Here is a 22,677-nt window from a genome sequence, read left to right on the forward strand (position 1 = left end):
ATACATATTTTTTTTCTATTTTTAAGACGTGCAATAAGAGAAGTAGTGCTTCTCTGGCCATGTAGTCGGCTTCCGCCTGTTATGCTGGGAAGGTTGACTCCTAACCGGTGAAGCATACTTGATAAATATGATGCCTGTTTGCGTAGTGTTCTGTGATTATAACAGCTGGTGTCAGATCTCTGGAAACCTGTCTGAATATTAGAGCACACTGGAGGGATTTACACACCCTTCCTGTAAAGAGTATTAACCGTATGATATTTCAAGTTGCTTTCCACACATCCAGGAATAAATCCCACTCAATGTGTTCCAACATTTGCTGTGTTGTAATGAAGCGATTGCTCAATGTGTTTTCATAGCTGATTGCTATCCCGTCTGCTTGGCTGGAGTGTAGCCAGCTTAGTCTTTCATTTATGGTGCCTCGTACTCTATGTTTCACCTCGCTTAAAGCTGAATTTAGCAAAGGGATCATTTCACTGTAAACAAAATGCATGCAAATGGGGGGCTAGTGTGTGATGTGTGCAGTCATGACTTTTGTGTTCTGTTTTCTTTGGAAGATTCTCAACCTCAGCTGACCTATGAAATGGCAGAGAATGGCACTGATTGTGAGCAGCGGCGTTTTGGAGTCTCTAAAGAGCAACACAATGGAAACTTTACAGGTATGTCGTTCAACTGTAAATGACTGTTTGTTTTGTCCCGTAAGGTATATATCCTTCAGCTTCACTGGCACTTGGAGCAAAAGTCTTTGCTTAGACAAAGCTACACAATCCTTTTTCAAAGTGTGACACGAAACTTCCTATATGTATTTTAATACATTTACTGTTGTATAATAATAATATTCTAATCATAGTAGTAGTAGTAGTACTCTTAGGCCCCTTTCTCACGGGGCAGATTTGCTCAGCGGACTCCGCTTTGCTCAGCGGGGATCGCTCTGTTGAAAAACGGACAGGCGGACCTGATCAGTCCAATCGTGTGAAAGGGGCCTTACGCCTATATTTTCTATTCTCTGCATATTTACTAAATCTGGAAAATGACAAGATGTGACATAGTAAGACCAATAGTGGACCGTACTTGAAAGCATCTCTAAGGGATGGAGCCATCTTGGGCAGTACACACAAGGCAACTACATTTTTGCTGAGAAGGAAGCAATGAACATGCTGCTGTTTTCGGTGAAACTAACATAATTCCACTTATTTTGTGGGAGGATCTGTCTGCTATGATCATATGATCAGTCCCAGTGTTGTAATAAGGCAAGTAGTTCTGGGGAAAGTCAGTCATACAAGCAGGAAATTACATTTCTTGTAGTGTTAGTACACAGACATACTGCTGTGGACACACAATAGCTATTCTTTCATATTTTTTATGAGTTTGCAAATCATTGCTGGCTGCAGATTTAAAATGATTGTAAAGGAAAAGTTTTTATTAAAAAAACAAAACCAAAAAAAAACAAACATGTTCTACTTACTTGCTCTGTGCAGTGGTTTTCCATAGAGCAGCTCTGATCCTCTTTTTGGGTCCCCCCCAAGCGCTCTGGTCTCCTCCCCCTTGCCGAGTGACCCCCAAAGCAATGAAAGGAAAGTCCTGATGGCTGCACACCAAACTGAGATCCAAATGTCTTTATTCACATAAAACCACAAAGAGCACTACATGTACATGCAAGGAAGGACCGGTTTACATGCTTTGCACACAAATTGTGCTTTATCAAGGGAGAGCACCCTGCAGTAAGGAGATCATGTGGTTGGAGCCGGCTCACCTGTAAGCAGTATGGACCTTTTGTGTGACCCCATAGCAAGCCGCTTGCTGTGGGGACACTTGTGCATGCTCACCCCCAAGCCCATAAGACACAGAGAGCACGGCTCAGCCCCAGGAGCCAGTGGCTCCTGCTGCTGCATCTCAGCCAATCAGGGGGGTGAAGACCCCGGAGAGCTTTGGGTCTGGTGCACATGGTTGGATCAACATCGGGCTTAGGTAAGTATTGGGGGGCTGAGGGGGGAGCTGCATACTGAAGATTTTTTTTACCTTGATGCATAGAGTGCATGAAGGTAAAAAATCTTCAGCCTTTACAACCACTTTAAATATAAACGCAATTGTACGTAAAATAAATTACTCATGTATATGTAAAATGAAATAGGTACAGTAAATAAATACATATAGGCAGGACTTTGCATCCCAGGAAAAAGCTGTTAGAGTTTATGCACATGGGTCTTTAATGGGCATTTTGTATACCTAGCGTAATTTCCCAGCATGATGTTGTGATCAGGGCTCTGTGGGGGCCAAACCATCACTTCCAGGACTCCTTGTTCTTCTTTACGCTGAAGATAGTTCTTAATGTCATTGTATGTCTGAGGTTGTTGTCCTGCTGTAGAATATATTTGGGGCCAATCACACACCTCCCGGATGGTATGGCATGATGGATAAGTACCTACTGGTATTTCTCAGCAGATAGGAGAGAGATTTGTGATTGACCGCTCTGACAACCAGAGCTGTCATTCACATAAAAAGATCACACAGCCTGCAGCAGTGTGTGTCCATCAGCAGCTGTACACATACACAGCCTGGTTGATGGATGATACAGTGCTGTATCAGCTTTTGGTTTTATAAATAAATCATACATAAGACTGGCCTGACCTAGTTGATTACTTAACCGTAACAGTGAAAGCTTACTCTGCAGTACTTTGTCATCCATCGGCCAGGCTGTGTATGTGTAAATGCGCTAATAGACACACAGCTTTTTTAATTCAATAGATCTCTCAGAGCTGCAGCTCTGTGCATTGTATCTGTGGCTGCTTGTAAACAGGGCACAGGCAGATACATTACATAGAGCTGAAGTTCTGAGGGATCTTTTACTATTAGAAATCACCAAGGAGTGCTGATTGTTCATTCATGATAGTGACGTGTCACTCAGCTTAGAGGGGGCAAGGCTTTGTGCTGGCTATACCTCCCTCCCCACAGGACCAACCAAATTTAGGTTTGCAAAAGGGGTGTAGCTACACCCAGAATTAAAAGGTGTGTTTAGGAGACAACAGGGCCAGCTTTCCAAATAGAGCCAAGTGCTTTATGCCCTTGGTTCCTAGGGAGTTTAAAAAAAAATGTAATGATAATTTTTCTTTAACTGCTTCAGCTCCAGAAGGTTAACCCCTCTCCACTTCCACTTATGCTGGGTTGGTGTGGGTGGTCTGGTCCCCCACTGGGGTAGGGGGAGGCGCTATGTTGGCGATGGGGGCCTGGGAGAGTGCGCCACAGACAACCGGACGATTGGCTGTACGGGGGGGGGGGGGGGGTTGTACCTGGTGGGGGTTCCTGCCAGCGCCCCCCATCCTGGCTGGGCCTGTCCTTAAGGCCTAGGGATCCCTCCTGGGTTTCTGGGAGCCTTGTGGTGGCCATTTTGCAGTGGTTTGCCATTGAAAATAGCGGCGGCCTAGACAGTGAAGCCCTGAGGGCAGCAATTTTGGCAGTGGGAGCCCCTCACATCGCCTGGTGCTGACTCCTGGGTCTTTTCACTTCCTGATCGCCGAACATGGAGTGCATTATTCTGGTGGCTGCAGGTGCCTGTTTCTGCTGGGTGGGGAGTCTGGTGGGGTTCTCTCCCTCTCTGCTGAGGATCGCTTTGTGCTTTGTGCCTGGCGACCGGGTGGTGCTGCCAGCGCGGTGGGGGTTTTCCCTTTGCAGTGTTTTACACTACACTTTTTGTGGGGTCCCTCTGGTGACTCATGAAATCTTTGGAGCACATCTCCCACTTGACCCCCTCTCTGAGACTGCGGGGTCCTCCGGGTCCCAACCGTTCATCGATGCACTGACAGTGGTCCCTGCTTTCCCCTGCCTCATCTGTCTCATCAGATCCTGAATCCGATTCGGCCACCGCAGACATGAGTCATCCTGCTGGGTCTTCGACCACGCGGCAGGAATCCTCAGTGAGGATGATTCCTGCACATCTGCAACCGCGCACGAAAAGGCACCGGTGGAAGCACTGATTGTATTGATGTGTGAGATCTTGCAGATGGAGGGCACAGCTGCGACAGAGGTGCAGGTTCCCTTTGGCACTCAAAAGCCATCCAGAGCGGCAAAGGTGTTTTCTTTTCCCCCCTATTTTGACAGAATTGTCGCTGAAGAGTGGGGACAACCAAAGCGTCTCCTTGGGGTCCCTAAGCGATTTACTAGGCGTTACCCCCTATGAGGAGTCCCTTATTAAGAAGTGGACTATTCCACCGGTGGTGGACCCTCCGGTTTCCAGATTGTACAAGGCAACCATGCTTCCGGTTGAAAAGTCCCCGGCCTTTAGGGATCCGGCTGACAGGATGGTGGAGTCTATGGACCGCAATATGTACACTCTGGCTGGTTCGGCACTGAGGCTGGAACCATTGCCCTGGTGTCGCAAACTCTGACCGAGTGGGCTAAGCTTTTACACCGTTACCTGGAGGGAGAACAGCTCCAGGGGCTGCAGTTTATCTGTGATGCCTCTTTGGATGCGGCTCCCCTAGTGGCTCGGCTCCCTGTTTCAACAGCGGTCCTTCGGCGTGTCTTTTGGTTTAAATACTGTTCTGCGGACCAGACTTCTAAAAAAGGCCTTGACTGATCTCCCCTTTCAAGTGGCTCGCCTGTTTGGCCTGTAATGACATCATTAACGGTCTCACAGGGGGGAAGAGTACTTTTCTTCCGCAGGCTACTAAGGGCAAGACGTGGGCCCCCCTCCTCGTCTCATAGGAAGTTTTTTCGTTCCTCAGGGTTGACTGACAAGGGCTCGAAGCCTTTTAGGGCCTCTTCTGGAGGATCCAGACGAACCTGGTCTGGCAAACCGAGAGCTGGCTTCTCCAGACCCACAGACAAGACTCCTTCTGCATGACGGTGCACCCTCACCCGTATTCAGGGTGGGGGGAAGTCTTTGTTTGTTTCCGGACCCGTAGACTTCCCTGGTACAAGACAAGTGGGTCCACGAAGTCATTCTTCTTGCGCCTGTCCCCGAGCCATTTACAGGGTCTACTTGGGGCAGTACAAGACCTGTTGCTTCAAGGGGTGATTGTCCCGGTTCTGACTTTGGAACGTTTTCAGGGTTTTTACTCAAACCTGTTTACAGTTCCCAGGAAGGAAGGCAAGGTGTGTCCAATCCCAGACCTCAAGGTGCTGAACGGCTTTGTGCGGGTGCAGAATTTCAGGATGGAATCCATTCGCACGTTGGTGGCATCCCTGCATTAGGGGGATTTTCTTGCCTCTATCAACATCAAGGATGCTTACCTTCACATTCCAATATGTGCCAGTCACCAGCGCTTCCTCCGCTGTGCCGTGGGAGAGGAGCATTATCAGTTTGTGGCGTTACCCTTTGGTCTCGCCTCTGCTCCTCGGGTCTTCACAAAAGTGTTAGCCCCAGTGCTAGCATTGTTACACCAATTGGGAATCGTGGTACTGGACTACCTCCTTCTGCGAGCGATGTCCCCTACTGCTCTGGTGGAAAACCTGGAAATTGCCATACGAACTCTGAGGGAATTCGGCTGGATTCTGAATTTTCAGACGTCTGCTCTGGTTCCGTCCACAAAGCTGGACTATCTGGATCTGACTCTGGACTCGGCTTTAGCCAGAGTGCTTCCTCCCCTGGATAAACTCCAGAAATTGCAGCCTGCGATTCATCTCCTGCTGTCCAGCAGGTGGTCATCCCTCCAGACTTGCATGCGGGTGCTGGACCTGATGGTGTCTACCTTCGAGTTGGATCCATTTGCACAGTTCCATACGAGGTCCCTGCAAAGGTAGATTCTGGCCAAATGGAACAAGACTCCGCAGTTACTGGACAATCAGATCCGCCTGAGCCGGGGAACGAGGGAGACCCTGATATGGTGGCTTCATTCTCCGACGCTTCGGCTGGGCAAATCTTTCCTCCCCTTCTATTGGACAGTGGTCACCACAGATGCGAGCCTGTCCAGCTGGGGAGGCGTTCTGGGCAATAATTCTGCTCAGGGGATCTGGACACTGGAAGAGTCCAGACTACTGATCAATGTGTTGGAACTTTGAGCGATCAGACTGTGCCTGGACCATTGGACGGATCGTCTTCAGGGATGTCCAATGCGCATTCAATCGGACTATGCCACGGCAGTGTTGCATGACGGCGCAATTGTCATTCAAAGTGTGACAGCGCTGAAAGCTGAAAATGGGCCTAGGTAGGAAAGTGGTGAAGGTACCCAGTAGGCAAGTGGTTAAAGTACCAAACCCTGGTATTGTATTCATTCCTCATAACTACGAGCATTTGGTATTTGACACTGCTGTGTACCGTCAGGACCTGGGAGAGAGAAATTGATCTCTGAGGGCAGATTTGAAATGATTCGATTAGAAAATAGCTGAAGTAGGAAGCGATGAGCGAGGGCGAGAGATATAGGGCATTTGCAAAACAAGGTAATGGGTAGTTTGAAAGAATGTGACATGCTGCAGCGTTGTCAGAGACTTTGTAAATGGAATATTACATTTTTAATACAATTATATCCTACATGATGTTGTCGGCCAGTGTAGTGACTGAGAGGAAAATGTGTGAAACTAAGGGGAAGATTAACTGGGAGGCCACATTCAGGATTGACTGACTGAGCTGGTTTGGCTTGTAAAGTCAATACTTCATTGATTCAATGACAGAAAATTTTTAAAAAAATGGCATTTGTAGGCCTTTTGTTTATCTAGAAGTATTGAGAAAAGTGTGGTTAGTCATACCAGCTATTCACATATCATCTTTTGTGCACAACTGCTAAAATCTGAAGCTAAATTTGTTGAATTGACCTCATTACCCTAGCTGTATACTGTAATGAAGAAGCTTTGCTTCTTCTGACTGTAGAGGTAGACAGCCTTGATTTTATTCAGGGATTAGAGATAGTTGTTCATGTTAAACTGTCCACAATCTACTTTGTTTTTTTACAACATGAAATTAACATTGGCTGTATTTCTAGCATCTAAAACAACTTCAAGGGTAACTCGATTTTCATGAAAAAAAATAAATAAATAATACTGCTTATGCAATTGCTGCGCAAGCCAAATTGTAATTTAATGTTATTAACCTTTCCTTTTTAATCTGCAACCGCTGTAATTATTAATGAAATATGGCAATAATTGAATGCAATATGGCGACCTGGAGGCATTCTGTACACAATTGCTTGTTTGAAGAACTCTGCAGCAAGATACAAGTCAGGATTATGGCATTCCGTGTAACAAAAATGGAAAAAGTGATTAATGCATAGTAGAGCTGCACGATTAATCATTAAAAAAAAAAAAAAAATCACGGTCTCGATTCAACCCTCCTTACGATCCTAATCCAGCATTTCCACAGTTAAATGCAGAGCCATTCTCTGCTGACAGCTGTCAAAAAAAAAAGGCAACCAGCAAAGTTTATCACAACATTGCTCAACACCTGAGAGATAAAATACATTGTATCATTTGGTTCTTTTAGATCAAAGGGATGAGCTTCGGTCTGTAAATGAGGCCAGTTTAACCACTTAAAGACTAAGCCTTTTTTTGACACTTGTTGCTTACAAGTTAAAAGCAGTAGTTTTTGCTAAAAAATTACTTAGAAACCCCCAAACATTATATATATATATATATATATATATATATATATATGTATATATATATATATATATATATGTATGTATGTATGTGTGTGTGTATATATCATTTTTTATTTAGCTAGCAGAGACCCTAGAAAATAAAATGTCGGTCGTTGCAATATTTTATGTCACATTGTATTTGCGTAGTGGTCTTTCAAAAGCAACTTCTGGGGAAAAAATACACTTCAATGAAGTATTCTAAGCAAAAAAATTGCGATTCTCATTTTATCCAGAATTGTGCATCTCTACTGCATAGACAATGTGTGGATGAATGAAATGTCTGCCTCCTCGATTCATAGATTGCGCTTCAATCATAAAAGAAATAGTACAGCTTCTATGAATGGAGGAGGTGGGCAGAAAGGGCAGGCATACTAAGCACTCTTGAAAGCCTGTCACAGATCCCTCCGCTCTAAAAAACCCTGCCGCAACAGAGGATTGCAGTAGGAGGGGATTGGAGGAGGAAGATTTCAGCGAATGCAGGAGCACAAGGGACTCATCTTTTTGATGGTAAGGCCTGGTTTACAGGAATAAGGGAATGTGCTGCCAGCTGCAGATGCTCACAGGTGTCTATAATTCTTAGTGACAACCCCATGCATCTCGCAAATGTGGTTGCATTCGCAGCCACCAAAATGCATTGTACTGGTGCGGTGTCAGCCTGCTGTACTATTTGAAACCGATGGGCTGCCAGAAAAAGCACCATGCTGGAACGTGCAAAAACAGCGCATGCTCAGATGCATCAAAATGATGTTAACTGTCCTTAAATAATTATTTAAATAAATAATTGTGATGATTTTTAGTTTTTTTTTTTTTTTTATGTCTGCCTAAACTTTGGCTTAAAAATGAGGTAAAACAATAAAGCAAGAAGTTAGTTCTGAAATCATGTTTGGATGTATTTCAGGGTTAAAGATCTGTATCAACACGAATTTCTGATTTTTTTTTTTTTGTATGACTGAAAGAGGAAGCTGTGTGCAGATTACTTTGCACAAAGTGAAATATATATATATATATATATATATATATATATATAATTTTTTTTTTGTTAGATGAGCGGTGATGCCAGGAAAAAAAACTCTTGATATCATTGTTTATTGCACTTACTTTTCAAGGATTTGATGTCCCTGAAACTCTAATGCATGCTGTCATTGCTATACAAATATTCCGTAGAACCCAAATAGAGGAAGTAACTGTTTGCTCACAAGTACATGAATTTATTTTGCAAGAGTCTTAGTGGTTATTTTACTAAAGGCAAATGAGCTGTGCACTCTGCATGTGCCGTTGCACTCCTTTTCCCCAGAACTTGGTGAATGCAGTAAAGCTATGTTAATTTCCATCATCCAATCATGTGCAAGCAAAAATGTTGTGTTTTTTTTTTTTCTTCCTTCCACCTGATTGGGTATTCTTTACAAAGTAAAGCTTCACCACATTCACTAAGCTCTGGGAAAAATGAGTGCAACTGCACTTGTAAGTGCACAGTCTGTTTGTTTGTCTTTATCAAAGCAACCCTTTTGGCTCCTTTCACACATACGGACCGTTCAGATCCGCCTGTCAGTTTTTCAGGCCGATCTGAACGGATGCCCCATGTATCCCTGTGGGGCAGGGGATGTCAGCGCAGACATGTCCGCTGACATCCGATCCGATCCTGTCCGTCAAATCCAGACGAATGGAAACCCTATTTTCCATCCGTCTGGCAGATCGGATGAGAACGGACAGGCGGTCCGTTCTCATCCGATACCCCCATAGAGGAGAGCAGGGATCCTGTACTAACAACCCATTTATGACAATGATCTCCTCGCTGAGCTTCTGTGTTCTGACAGAAGGACTGATACCCCCCCCCCCCCCGCCAGAACACACAGGTTAGTTCTCTGAGCCATTGGCTGAGAGCGCTGATCCAATGCCGAATTTCTGCCTTTCTTCCCTTCGACTGAGGCCAGAGGTTCAGCTGGCTTCTGTCGTACCGGCTGCCATACACACGGGCCGAACATCGGACGGTTTTGTATTGAACCGGCCGATACTGCCCAATATTCGGTCCGTGTGTACGGGGCTTTAGTTAACCGTACAGTAAAATGTTCAAGCCTCACAACTCAAGAATAAGTGGCTTTTTGCTTTGTTTAGAATACAATGTATCTGTGCAAAGGGGATAATGTTTAATACATAAATAGTCTTTTGGGTTTATGAAACAGAATGCTAAGAGACAATAAAGTATAAAATTTGATCCTACAAGTTGACATTGTGGAGGTAATTTGATGACCATGTTTATCAGTCTTTTTTGTTTTCGGGATACATTTTTATTTTCTCTTGACATGCATTTAGCCCCAAAAAACAAGGTGTAATCCTAATTTAACCTCTAAAGCAGTGATGGCAAACCTTGGCACCCCAGATGTTTTGGAACTACATTTCCCATGATGCTCAGGTACACTGCAGAGTGCAGGAGCATCATGGGAAATGTAGTTCCAAAACATCTGGGGTGCCAAGGTTCACCATCACCGCTCTAAAGTAAACCCTATGACCAATTGACCTTTATTCTGCACACTCTTCAGTCTGCACTAAAATCATGCAGGTCCCACACTTGGGCTCAGTGCACTTATATGCGACACGGATGCGTTTTTAACCGCATCCGATTCACTTAACGTGAATCGGACCGGCTCTCAATAAAGCCAGTTCACACATGTTCGGGGCGGCCGCAGTCCGTTTCTGAAAAGGATCTTGTGCGATTTTGGGTCCGGTTAGGTGCGAATTCAAGTAAAAATTTGCACCCGAATCATACCTCACCGGACTCCGGACTGCAAACTGCAGCCGGACATGTGTGAACCTAGCCTAAACCATAGAGTGTTGAGATCCTGGCACCAGCAAAACTGTTTAGAAAAATATATATTGCACTACCTTCCTTTTCATATCCTGATAAAAAAAATACACACATACACTTTCGGAATTTTTTTGCATTGCATAGTTGTGATACGAAGAATCTTTCTTTACAGATTCCTCCTTGAATGAGAAGAAGAGGAGGGACCGTGAGGAACGGCAGAGTATTGTTCTCTGGAGGAAGCCATTCATTACCTTGCAGTATTTTTTCCTTGAAACCCTGATAAACTTGAAGGAATGGAGCGTAAAGTATGTATCGCAGTGTTCATCAAATATCAAAAGTAGTTTGTTGACTGGTCCATCATTTTACAAAATATGGTCAATATTGATTTATTGCTCTTCCCAGAGTTTTTAGATTTGTGTAGATTTATTTATGCCTGCAAACAACCCAAATTTTAAAGACGATAATTCATAAGGGCACTAACATAAAAGCCATTTTCTTCTGGTTTTATAAAATCTTTAAAGCAGAAGAAATTCTGTACACCAGAGCATATCTTGTGTTGGAATGGGTCACAGCAGATCAAGTTCTAAGTACAGACTGAATATCCCACATTCTATTGGAAAGGGTACAATTTGTTCCCACACTTTGGTACTTCTCTCCTTCCAACTGTTCTGAGGTTCTCATTTTTCCTTTTAATTATACAACAAAATCAGGGATAACTTACACATGTTTCAGTTGACAGAGGGAAAGAAGAGACATTTGAACCTGAGCGGAGAATCCTAAAATGTATTACTCCAGATAAACAGCTAAACACAGTGTTTACTCTACCTTGATATACATCATGGTATAGCTTGAGGGTGCTTGGATTGCATTTGTACATTTTATGATTCTCTTAGGTATATGGCTAGCTTTGTACCATACACAGTTTCCATATAAATTATGCAAGGGGGGACAGGCTCAAGTGATATTAGCAGCAGTAAAGCATTCACAAAACAGGGACACCCAGAAATAGGCTTAGAAGGTTTGTCCTGCACTTTTATTTAGCAAGGCAGCAAGCATAGCATCAAATCAAGAGGGCTTTGTACAACAAGTATATAGCAAAAAAAACACATAAAATATCTGCTCATCCAGGCGTCTAGCTAAACTTAAGTTCCTGACTAATACAATTCCCACTGATGAGTTTCCAAAAATAAACAGGTGGCTGTAGTACCTGATTAGTGTTCCTTAACCACTTGCCGACCGCCACAAGTACATATACTGCGGCGGTCAGCCCCGGCCAGGCAAAGTGACGTATATATACGTCACCAGCCTGTCACCGGCTTGTGAGCCAATAGCGGGCGAGGGCGCGCCCGCTGAGGCGCGCGCCCGCCCCGGCTCGTTCACTAAGGAGTCAGTGCATGTGACCGGCGGACCCGATGTCCGCCGGTCACTCGGCGATCGTCGGTAGAGAGGGAGAAAGGCAGGCGGCTTATGTAAACAAGCCGCCTGTCATTCTCCCCTGTGTAAAAATGGAGATTTGACGGTTCTACTATGTAGGACCGTTGATCTCTGTTTTTACACTAGTAGCCATGTCCCATCACAGTTAGAAGCACGCCCCTAGGACACACTTAACCCCTCCCTCTCCAATACAGTTAACCCCTTCCCTGCCAGTGTCATTTTTACAGTACCAGTGCATATGTATAGCACTGATTACTGCAGTAATGTCACTAGTAACCCCACAAGTGTCAAAAATGTCAGTCAAGGGTACGATCTGTCTGCCGCAATGTCGCAGTCCCGCAAAAAAAATCGCAGATCGCCGCCATTACTCGTTAAAAAAAAAAACACCAAAAATTACAAAAATCTTTCCCTTTGTTAGTAAACGCGATAACTTTTGCGCAAACCAATCAAAATACGCTTATTGCGATTTTTTTTTTTTTTTACCAAACATATGTAGCATAAAACAAATTGGCCGAAAATGTTAAAAAATTTGTATTTTTACATTTTTTGGGGGGGAATTTCATATAAAAAAATGTGAAAAATATTGTTATTTTTGCAAAATTTACGCTCTTTTTTTGTTTATAGCGCATGATCAAAAAATCGCACAGGTGATCAAATACCACCAAAAGAAAGCTCTGTTTGTGGGAAAAAGAGGACGTCAAATCCGTTTAGGTACAGCGTCGCGCGACCGCGCAATTGTCCGTTAAAGTCGCCCAGTAAAAAATCGCAAAAAACCCCCTGGTCAGGAAGGGGGTAAAATCTTCCGGAGCTTAAGTGGTTAAGCAATCAGCATTTCCCCACAGCAGAGAGACAGTAATGCCTCGTACACGCGTTCAAATAATCGTATGAAAAAAATCGCTTTCGACTTGATCGCACGATAATCTGATTGTTAGTACACAGCTTTCGACAGCTGATCAGGACAGTTTGTCCAACAAAATCCGAAGGGACAAACACGAAAACTTATGTTGTACGATAGCCTAGCGAATGACAATCGTTTTATCAGTACAGTATGCGTCTGCTAAAAATCAATAGACAAAGACCACGCATGATCAGAAACACAAAAATAACCCGGAAAAAGCCTGGCTGCTATTGTTTTTATCTGATACGTCGCTACGCAACCAGGATGCTTTTCCAGAATTGTACGAAAAAATCATACACTAAGTACGCATTGTTGAATTCGATATTAGTTTCATGCAACAAAATGCAAACGATAAGTCGTACGATTATCTGAAAGTTTGTACAAGGCATAAAGGTCCTTTCACACAGGACAGAGTCCATTCTGCTCAGCCGGGGATCGATCCGCCGATCCCCGCTGAGCAGGCGGATGACAGCTCCGTCTCCGCTTTGTGAGCGGAGATGGAGCTGTCCGATCCCGCTGTCTGCTGTCCGTTCTCATCCGATCCCATCCGAAAATAGGGGTTCCGTCCGTCCGGATTTCACGGACAGGATCGGAGAGCAGCAGGTGTCAGTGGACATGTCACCGCTGACATCCGCTGCTCCATAGGGATGCATAGAGCATCCGATCGGGTCCGCCTGAAAAACTGACGATCGGATCGGATCACCGGTGTGAAAGGGGCCTTAGGGAGTTCTCAGCTTCAGTAAGCTCACATCTTTAAAGGCCTGAGCACAGCTGAGACTAAATCATCAGGTCTGGCTGACAAGTAAGAGGTGGACCTTGGACTGGAGACTTTATGCCACCCTAAGCCCATTTACATTGGTCCAATTCGACATGTCAAATTGGAGGCAATTACCAGCAATGGCACTGTCTGAATCGGTGCGATGCCGACTTTGCGGCACCGCACCGATTCCCAAAAGTAGTTTCTGTACTACTTTTGGCGATTTTTTTGGGGGGGGGGGGCAATTTCCATAGACTACTGTGCAGGAACTCGCAGAGATGTCTGTGAAATCACCCCCGAAGTAGGACTGAAATGCTGAGCTCGCACGATTTCAAAACGGCCCCAGTGTGAACCTGGGCAAAGGGCTAAAAAGCCCCTGGGCTCCAGGACAGAAAGTATTAAAGTGATTGTAAACGCTCTCCTTGTAAAACAACCCATTCAGCTTAAAATAGAAATTAAAGGCAAAACATTTTTGTAGATGTAAACAAAAATTTTATAAATACCTTTTTTTTTTTTTTTTCTTCCGCTTTTTTTTTTTTTTTTTTTAAATGATCACATTCCCTCTGTTCTCAGCTGCATAAGAGCTGGGGGGAGGAGCAGCAACAGCACACTGAGCTTCCCAGTGAACGACTGTGCAGTGTCAGGACAAGTCTGATCATTGGAGGAGAGCACGCTGAGTTTCCAGCATAGCTAGAGAACTGACCATGGTGTGCTCTCTGGCTCAGTGTGGTCAGTTTTTATGAGGAAAGCAAAGGAACTGGCAGGAACACCAGGAATTTCACATAAAGGAAGCAGTATAGAGAGAACAGGATACTTTCTCATACAAGTACATGGAATGACAGGCACATATCAGGAATATGAAGTGTTGGGGTAACAAATGCTTTAAGTTCTGTAAAAACAAAACATTTTGTTTCCACCATATCAAATGCAAACTCTGGAGCCCCTTTATCATGTGTAGGTAAGAAACCTAGGATCAACACATGCATTGTCCACAACCCCGCTAACCAGTGTCTCAGAATTAACAATAAAATGAAACTGAGGTGATACCAAAAAAACAAAATCCTTGCTCCCACTCTTAATTCAAATACACATTTTAAAAGAATAATTTGTCTTCAGATGCAGACAAGTATAACTTTTTGCTCCCCCAGAATCTCTGCATGCTTTTGAGAACAATGACAGTTCTTTAACTACTTTGCCTCTTTGGACGTACTACATATGTCCAGAGAAGGAATTGGTTAAAAAAGTTCAGCAGTAGCAGCCATGAGCTTGTGTTCGTTTTGTTCAGCTGGCTCCTGGCTGCCATGTAAAAGTGATCTGGGCACCTATATAGTGCACCACCTTCCCCACCCCATTTCCTTTATGGTTCCTGGGCTGTCGCAGTCTTCCCATGAGCCCGAGACCAGATCATAGATCTTCACTATAAAAAACAAGAGGAGAATGAGGAACATGCCTGATTGAACATTCCCTAATCTCCTCTGCTGCTAATGAAGCCAGAGGTGCTTAGGGCTCTGAGCATTTCGGCTTCGAAGCTTTGATTCCATGGCTGCTGTTCCTGGGGAAGCAGCTAATCAAGCACAATCTGTGCTTGATTATCTGCAGAGGAGACATTAGGGGTCTTACAGACCCTGGATGTCAACATGAAAGATACCTGTCACTTGCCCGATCACATAGGGCGCCTCTTGTGAGAGCAATAACGCTAAATAAAAAAAAAAAAAAAATAGTTAAACAAAAAAAAATAAAAATCAACATAACCCCGTGTACACTTGTATATAAAAAAAACAAATTACACTGCACTTGAGGTATTGCCATAAACATCAGAGAATTTTGGATAACCGCTTTTTGCGATATCATGGGCGCATGCAATTTTAAGACTTGTCATGTTTGGTATTGATTTGCTTAACAGATCCCCTTATTTTGTTTTATATTTTACCAAAAATTGGGTATTATATTTTGTTTGTTTGTACTGAATTTCATTTTTGTGCAGTTGCACAAATACTGAGCAACAAAAAATAATTTCAGCAACCATCTTTTTATTCAACAAGGCCTCTGACTTCTCTGAATCAGAATGGGCTGCCACCTGGTTCATCAGCCAGTAAATGTTTTTTAATGTTTTCCCAGTTCAAGCTGCATCATTGTTAGAAAATGTCCCCATATACAGTAAAATGATGTCAGCAGCCAAAACTGTTTCTGGCCTAAAATGCACATAAATGTTCATGCACAAGATGGAAACAGATTGTAAGTCTGCCTTTGAAATGATTTATGATTGTGCTAAAATGATTGTTTTAGATTTGTGAATATATCAAACATTCACTTTCCATATGCTTGGCAGATGGTAGATTTTATTTAACAGTTTGAGGAGAAGTATAATGCATTGCTACATCTTATGGTAACTGACACTCAGAAAATAAAGTCACGCTGTTTAAGATTTGTTTGCTTTTTAAAGGTCAACTGGATTAAATAAGGATTTATTGGTACAGGCCCTTTGGAAGATGTATCAAGCTTTTATGATTTGTAACTCAATATCAAGTAGTGATTTGTAAAATGAGCATGTTTGTCTTTATTCGTGTGTCGATTTTGTACTGGCTTTTTAATTCCAAAGTTCTGTGGCTTAAAGCCATTTTTATACAACATAGTAAACTTCCATTGCAATAAGATGTGTGATATATATCATTTGGACTAATTTATTGTAATCTGAAAGCAAAACATGTTACTGTAGTTTTCTGTTTAATAAAACAGTATACTATTTAATGGTAAAATAACTCCTGTTAAGGTTCTTTATACATTAAATAAAAAAAATTTTCATTACTAGATTGTGGAACCGTCGTGGAATGGTGGGGTCATTACTTCTCCTGCTTACACTTCTTACAGTAGCGTATTATATTGAAGGAACGCATCAACAGGTATGGCCTTGTTTGCATTTTATGATTTAAAATACTTTATTTTAGATATGCTATTTTTGTAGAGTTGGGACGCCTAAATCACCCAAAAAGATGAGATGACAATTGCCTGCCCTGGCAGCATGGATCGCTAATCTCGTGTCCATAAGTTACACATTGAACTGAAAGGACCCCTAGCCTGTGGAATAACCAAATATACAGGTTTGAAAATCTGCAGAGATTGGGATTGGTCACCCCAAGATAAGTGGAATTAACTGCTTCTACCTGCAACATTGGTTCCCCCTACCTTCCTAGTAGAAACAAGTGCTCTAACGAGTAAACATACTAGCAGACTAGAGTGTCCAAGTACAGTAGTAAAGTAGTATTAAACCCTCAGATTTTTTAGCTTTACACATTGAGCATAATAAAATAAACCTTCCCCAGTTTACTGTTACAATTCTTGTGCCCCATTTGCAGTTTACAGTTTTCAATGCTCCTGTTTTAGGCTTCATGTACACGGGACATTTGAAAAGCTCCCCTGACAGCTAGTAACCGACGGTTAAAAAAGTCCGGTTTGACGCGTTTACATGCCGCGTTTAGTGGTGTTTGCGTTTAGAATCGTTTTTCATTTTAAAATGGTCAGAAATGTATCCTCTTTGAAAACACCTATAAACTAAACGATTGTAAACGCGAGTTACCGTGGTTAGACGCATTTTCATGCTGTTGCAAGCATTTGGCATTTTTAAATGATGACAAACTTCCGTCTGAATGCATTTTTTTGCTTTTAAAAAAAAAAATGCCACTAAACTCAACTACCTCTAAACGACTATAAATGAATCGGTGTACAAGGACAGATAAGATAACATAGAGGAGAGTTAAGGGGCTACTGAAAAAAATGCCCAAATACTCCTAAACGTCAGTTTATCAGCAGCAGTGTACATGAGGCCTTAGTGCTGCTTCCCTAAATTTCCAGTCTTCACAGAGTAAAGGAAAGGTATAGCCAAAGCTATTTCAGCTATACTGCTCCTATGGATTATAAGAATACAGTTCTTTCTGCACTCTTGTGAGCTGTTTTCATCTGCCAGTGGCTGATGTCACAGAGCCGGTCCATGTGGTCAGTATCGGCCTGGACTAACAGCTGGCTCAGCCTCTCTATGGTCTGCTAAGAGCCTGAGCCAGCTTTACCTGCCCCTCCGCTCACTGGAGCACTGGGCCCGTGGAGGGTGCAGGAGAGGCTGGCTCGGGCTCTTAGTGGACCGATGGAAGCTGAGACGGCTCTCTGCTTGCAGAATGTTGAGAACTGAGTGATCAGTGGTCTTTGATCTCTTAGTTCCTCAGTGCAGAGAGCTGGCGGGGGACAGATGCAGCATCAGTTCGATGCTGCATCCACCTACATATGTATAAATATAAATATATATATATATATATATATATATATATATATATATATATATATATATATATATATATATATATAATTTTTTTATTTTTTTTTTTAAATCCCATACTTCTCTTTTAACGGTGGACAGTGCAGTCTTGAGCCATTTTAATAACTAAATCCAAACAGCAGGCTGACAATGCTGCTGCTAGTTTTGAGGCACAGCCTTATATTGTCAGTATTCAACAGGAAGGGTAGGATCTTCAGATAAGAAACTTTGCACAGATTTGCAATAAATGATTTGTTTAGGAAATTTTTGTATACAGTGAAGCATGATGTCAAGTGTACAGAAAAATAGATTTAGGGTATACATATACTTTAATAAATGAAAGTCCTGTATTGCTCTCATCAGTTTGTTAGATTATCTTTCTTCTTTTTTATGTTCAATTATAGGGCTTGTTGTTATCCTGCTTTTAACCAAATCTGTTTCACCCCAAACTTAAGTGTTATGAATTAGGTAAAAGTGATATTTACTGATTGCTTTCTCTTGCAGTATGTACAGTATATTGAGAAGAAATTTTTATGGTGTGCCTACTGGGTAGGCTTAGGAATTCTGTCCTCTGTGGGACTTGGAACAGGTCTTCATACCTTTCTTCTATATTTGGTAAGTTTTGTGCTATTCTAATATTGCAATCAAACCAGCTGCCTATACTTTAAAGTTAACCTGTGGCCAGTTTATGGACATTCAAGTATTTACATATTCTTAAGCAATAAAAACAAGCCATCACTGACCTCTGTAGCTGCAGACACTGTGGTGTTATTCATCCTCATATTTAAAAGCTCACAGCTGCTCCCCACTTCCACCTTCAGCAGTGACAATTCGGCCTCCCTGACTTTAAATCTGTAATACAAACACAGGGCAGGTGGATTGGGAGAGGGGAGCAGGTTGAGCTGAGCTGTTAAGAGACTTGGACAACTTCACAGCTTCTCTTGCGGAATTTGATCATTGGGTTCTTCACAGTCCTTGAAGGAACAGAGGTCAGTAAAGGCTTGTTTTTAAAGGATAAGTTCACCTTAAGGGAAAAATAATAAATGCACATATTTTTGCAGAAAAAAATGTGCATTTATTGTTTGTTCCCCCAGGAGCCTGCAAAGCATTGCAACCACTGATATGTCTCCCAGCTTTCTTGCCCATGTCTCTGTACAAGCTTTTTGAAAGCTGGAGGAAGTGTCAATGGACTATGAGAGTGCTCATCAGGACCCACACAGTCCATTAAGAGCTATAAGCTGTTTGCTGCAGTGGTAGATGGGACTTGTAGTTTCTTCATTCACAACTGCACTGATTTTGAATGTGACAGCGGGTGCGGGGAGAAGAACCCCTGCTTGCTGTGCAAGGGAAGAAAGGGGGGGGGGTGAGGGGAGAAGTGCTGGAGCATGTTACACCCTGAATACAGGTATAACGGGTAACTTGCTCCAAAAGTGAACTTTTGCTAGCCATACACTATACGAAAAATTGTTCAAACTCGTTTTTGAATAATGAACAATAGGTTGTGAAAGCAAATGATAGTACCATCATGTAATGAGTGAAATTTTGAATGATAAATTTTTCAGTGGACATAAATGAATCAGGTTTTCCTCAGTTTTGTCACATATAGGCAGTGCTAACAGTTCAATTTATAACAGGTGAGAAACACAGAAGGCAGAAATTTTCCAACCTGTTTCTTCGTTTTTTTCTTTTTTTTTGGCTCTGAAAAGTCCAAAACCATTTATTTTATATTTGTGCCCATTGACTGGACGAAAAATGAACAAACTGTCCAAATGACAGATTTTCTAATGATTTTTCGTCTAGTGTATAGACACAATTAGCCTTTTTAGAGCTTGTTAAGAATATGTAAACACTTGACTGTTTATAGCCTAGCGACAGGTTTACCTTAAGGCATCTGGACAGGAAAAATACAACAAGGCTTACGCTGTAGGATGGTGATCTAAATGAATGGTGGGAATGCAAGGATAAGGATAACATCACAAGAGATGACCCCTTTTTTAAAGCCAAACCTGCAATGGCAGCTCCCTTCTTTGCACCCTGCCAGGCTTCCTTCCGTAAAGGCTGTCACATGTCAGGTACCACAGATGCACTTTGTTGATAGTATGCAAGCGAGAAAGTAGTTTGCATATTGTTAATTACAGAAATATGTCGCCCTATTACTGCCTCTTGTAAAATGAAGGCTATATTTGGACTCAAAGTCTATGTTGTTTTTCAAAGAATAGTTAAAGCTGCTGGAATATGTCTAGCACTGCCTGGCAGCTTGGAGCTGTCTCCCAGGGGAGCTGTGTCAGTCCTGTTGCATCATGAAGAATTTCTGCAGAATACACTATTAATAATCTACTCTTCCATATATCACTCTGTTCAATCACCAAGTCTTTTTTGCCAGGTGTGTGTGCGTGTGTGTGTGTGTATGTGTGTGCGTGTGCGTGTGTGTTAACATAATTCCACAAACAGGATTATGACAGTTCATTTCTTTTTACATTGTACCTTTTGCCTTAATAATCCCTTCCTGTCAACACAGCACTATAACATTCTATTATATTTGCCTGTCCTGGAGAAAATACTGTTCTGGGCTCCCACAGAGGTTAGGCAGGTATAATAGTGCACCTAGGCCCTGACACCCAGGATTGTTTTTTTTTTTTTTGATTTTTTTTGTTTTTTAAACCCACTCACCCTCTCTCCTCAAATACATCAAATCTATATACAGTAAAATATCATAAAATTAAATGTTTTGCAAGCTTGGGGTGGGAGTAGAATTAGCTGGAGGAGGGCAGATAGCAGCTGTAAAGTAGGGTGGTCAGTGGGAGGCTCAAAGGCCCTGCCTTCCCAGCATTGGTGGTCAATGGTTGACTGTAAAAATACCCCCCCCCCCCCCCAATAAAGGTGGTCAGTGGCTGGCTGTAAAAATCCCCCCCCCCCCAATAAAGGTGGTCAGTGGCTGGCTGTAAAAATCCCCCCCCCCCCCCCCGGCTATAAAGATAATTAGCACAGTGGTAAGTGGTTAGCACTTCTACCTAGCAGCACTAGGGTCATTGGTTCGAATACCAACTGCGGCACTACCTACCTTGAGTTTGTATGTTCTCCCTGTGCCTGCGTAGGCTTCCTCCAGTTACTTCGGTTTCCTCCCACACTCCAAAGACATGCTGGTGGGCTATTTGGCTCCTGTCTAAATTGGCCCCAGTATGTATATGAATGTGAGTTAGGGACCTTGGAGTGTAAGCTCCTTGAGGGCAGGGACTGATGTTAATGTACAATATATATATATATATATATAATATATATATTAAACAAGCAAAAAATTGGGGGAGCAAACCCTGAACATGTATATCTAAAGCCGGTGCAGCTATGACATGTATATTAAAAAAAGAATAGCGCACACATGCAAAAGAAATGACTATCAAATATGGAGACAATCCATAAATAATAATGGGGATTTAGTCCCACCATATGGCCATATCGTGCTCAAGCCCACCACTGCGTCAAAGTACCCCATTATCAGTGGGTCCTACACTATCCATAAAAAAAGGGGTGAATCCAGCCTCTCTAACCCTTGGAGACAACACTCCTTGCTGGGAAAAATGTGCTAATGCACTACAAAAGACTCCTCCTATATCTACTTGATAGTGGACACTGATAGAGTACAGGTGTGTGTGGGGGGTGGGGTGCTCAACCTCAGAAGTGTGGTCAGACCGAATACATAATAAACAAGCAAAAAATTGGGGGAGCAAACCCTGAAATATATATATATATATATATATATATATATATATATATATATATATATATTATATACAGTAAAACCTTGGTTTGAGAGTAACTTGGTTTAAGAGCGCTTTGCAAGACAAGCAAAATTTTCAAATAAATTTTGACTTGATATACAAGCGATGTCTTGATATACAAGTAGCCTCAAGTCACAGCTAAGTATAAAAGAGAAGAGAGGCGCCTCTAAGTGTAGCAATATGGTTACATTTAATGAAGGTACAACATTTAGCAACTCACATGGTTGATGATTGGAACAAGCACATCTAAGGATGCAGGCATCCAGGCTAAAGCTGTCCACATAGACCGTCCTCCTCACCGCCATCTACGTCATCTCTTCCATGCTGCCCCTCGCTTTCAGATCGCTTTACTGCAGGGTGGTCTTCCCGGTCAGGATTATAGACTGGCAGCCGGCGGTGCAGAAGATAGTCTATGTGGACAGCTTTACCCCAGATGCCTGCATACTTAGATGTGCCTGTTTTATTCATCAACCATGTGAGTTGCTAAATGTTGTACCTTCATTAAATGGAACCATATTGCTACACTTAGAGGCGCCTCTCTTCTCTTTTATACTCTGAAGCTCCTGCTGGATTTTGCTTCTAATCCCCTTATGGAAGCGGCTATTTGTGGATGAACATTTTATGCAACCTATGGCAATGCTATAATCTTTTTATATGGGCTATAAACTGAAGGACTTAAGAATAAATGGTTGTGGAACGAATCATCTGAGTTTCCATTATTTCTTATGGGGAAATTCGCTTTGATATAAGAGTGCTTTGGATTACAAGCATGGTTCCGGAACGAATTATGCTCGCAATATATATATATATGTAAAGCACTTTGTAAATTGGCAGCGCTATATAAGTACTTTTTAGTAAATAAGTAAAATAATACCCTCTTCCCAAGCATTGGTGGTCAGTAGCTGTCTGTAACAATAATCTCCCTCCATCCTTCTCCAGCATTGGTGGCTGGCTGTAAAGATAGCACCCTCCTCCCTAGTATTGGTGATAGCATTGGTATCAGATGGCTGTAACAATAACCCCCCCCCCCCCCCTTACACACATACACAATCAGTAATCAGTGGCTGGCTGTAAAATAACATCCCACCCCATGCATTAGTTGTCAGTCATTGACTGTAATAGTACCCACAAGCCCCTTAGC

General features: G+C 42.6%; 1 protein-coding gene across 1 annotated transcript in view; it reads left to right on the top strand.

Annotated features, from left to right (window-relative positions):
- The first annotated feature begins 414 nt into the window (after window positions 1–414).
- VMP1 (vacuole membrane protein 1) overlaps window positions 415–22,677 on the top strand; it is a 187,775-nt gene continuing 165,512 nt past the window's right edge. The window contains exons 1-4 of the mRNA XM_082245795.1: window positions 415–656; window positions 10,541–10,673; window positions 16,267–16,357; window positions 18,265–18,375. Of these exons, the coding sequence (XP_082101921.1) occupies window positions 485–656; window positions 10,541–10,673; window positions 16,267–16,357; window positions 18,265–18,375 (507 nt within the window). The 5' untranslated portion in view covers window positions 415–484. The remainder of the gene's footprint in view (window positions 657–10,540; window positions 10,674–16,266; window positions 16,358–18,264; window positions 18,376–22,677) is intronic.

Source organism: Pelophylax lessonae, assembly GCF_965119305.1.
Source record: "Pelophylax lessonae genome assembly, chromosome: 2".
NCBI classification, from domain to species: domain Eukaryota; kingdom Metazoa; phylum Chordata; class Amphibia; order Anura; family Ranidae; genus Pelophylax; species Pelophylax lessonae.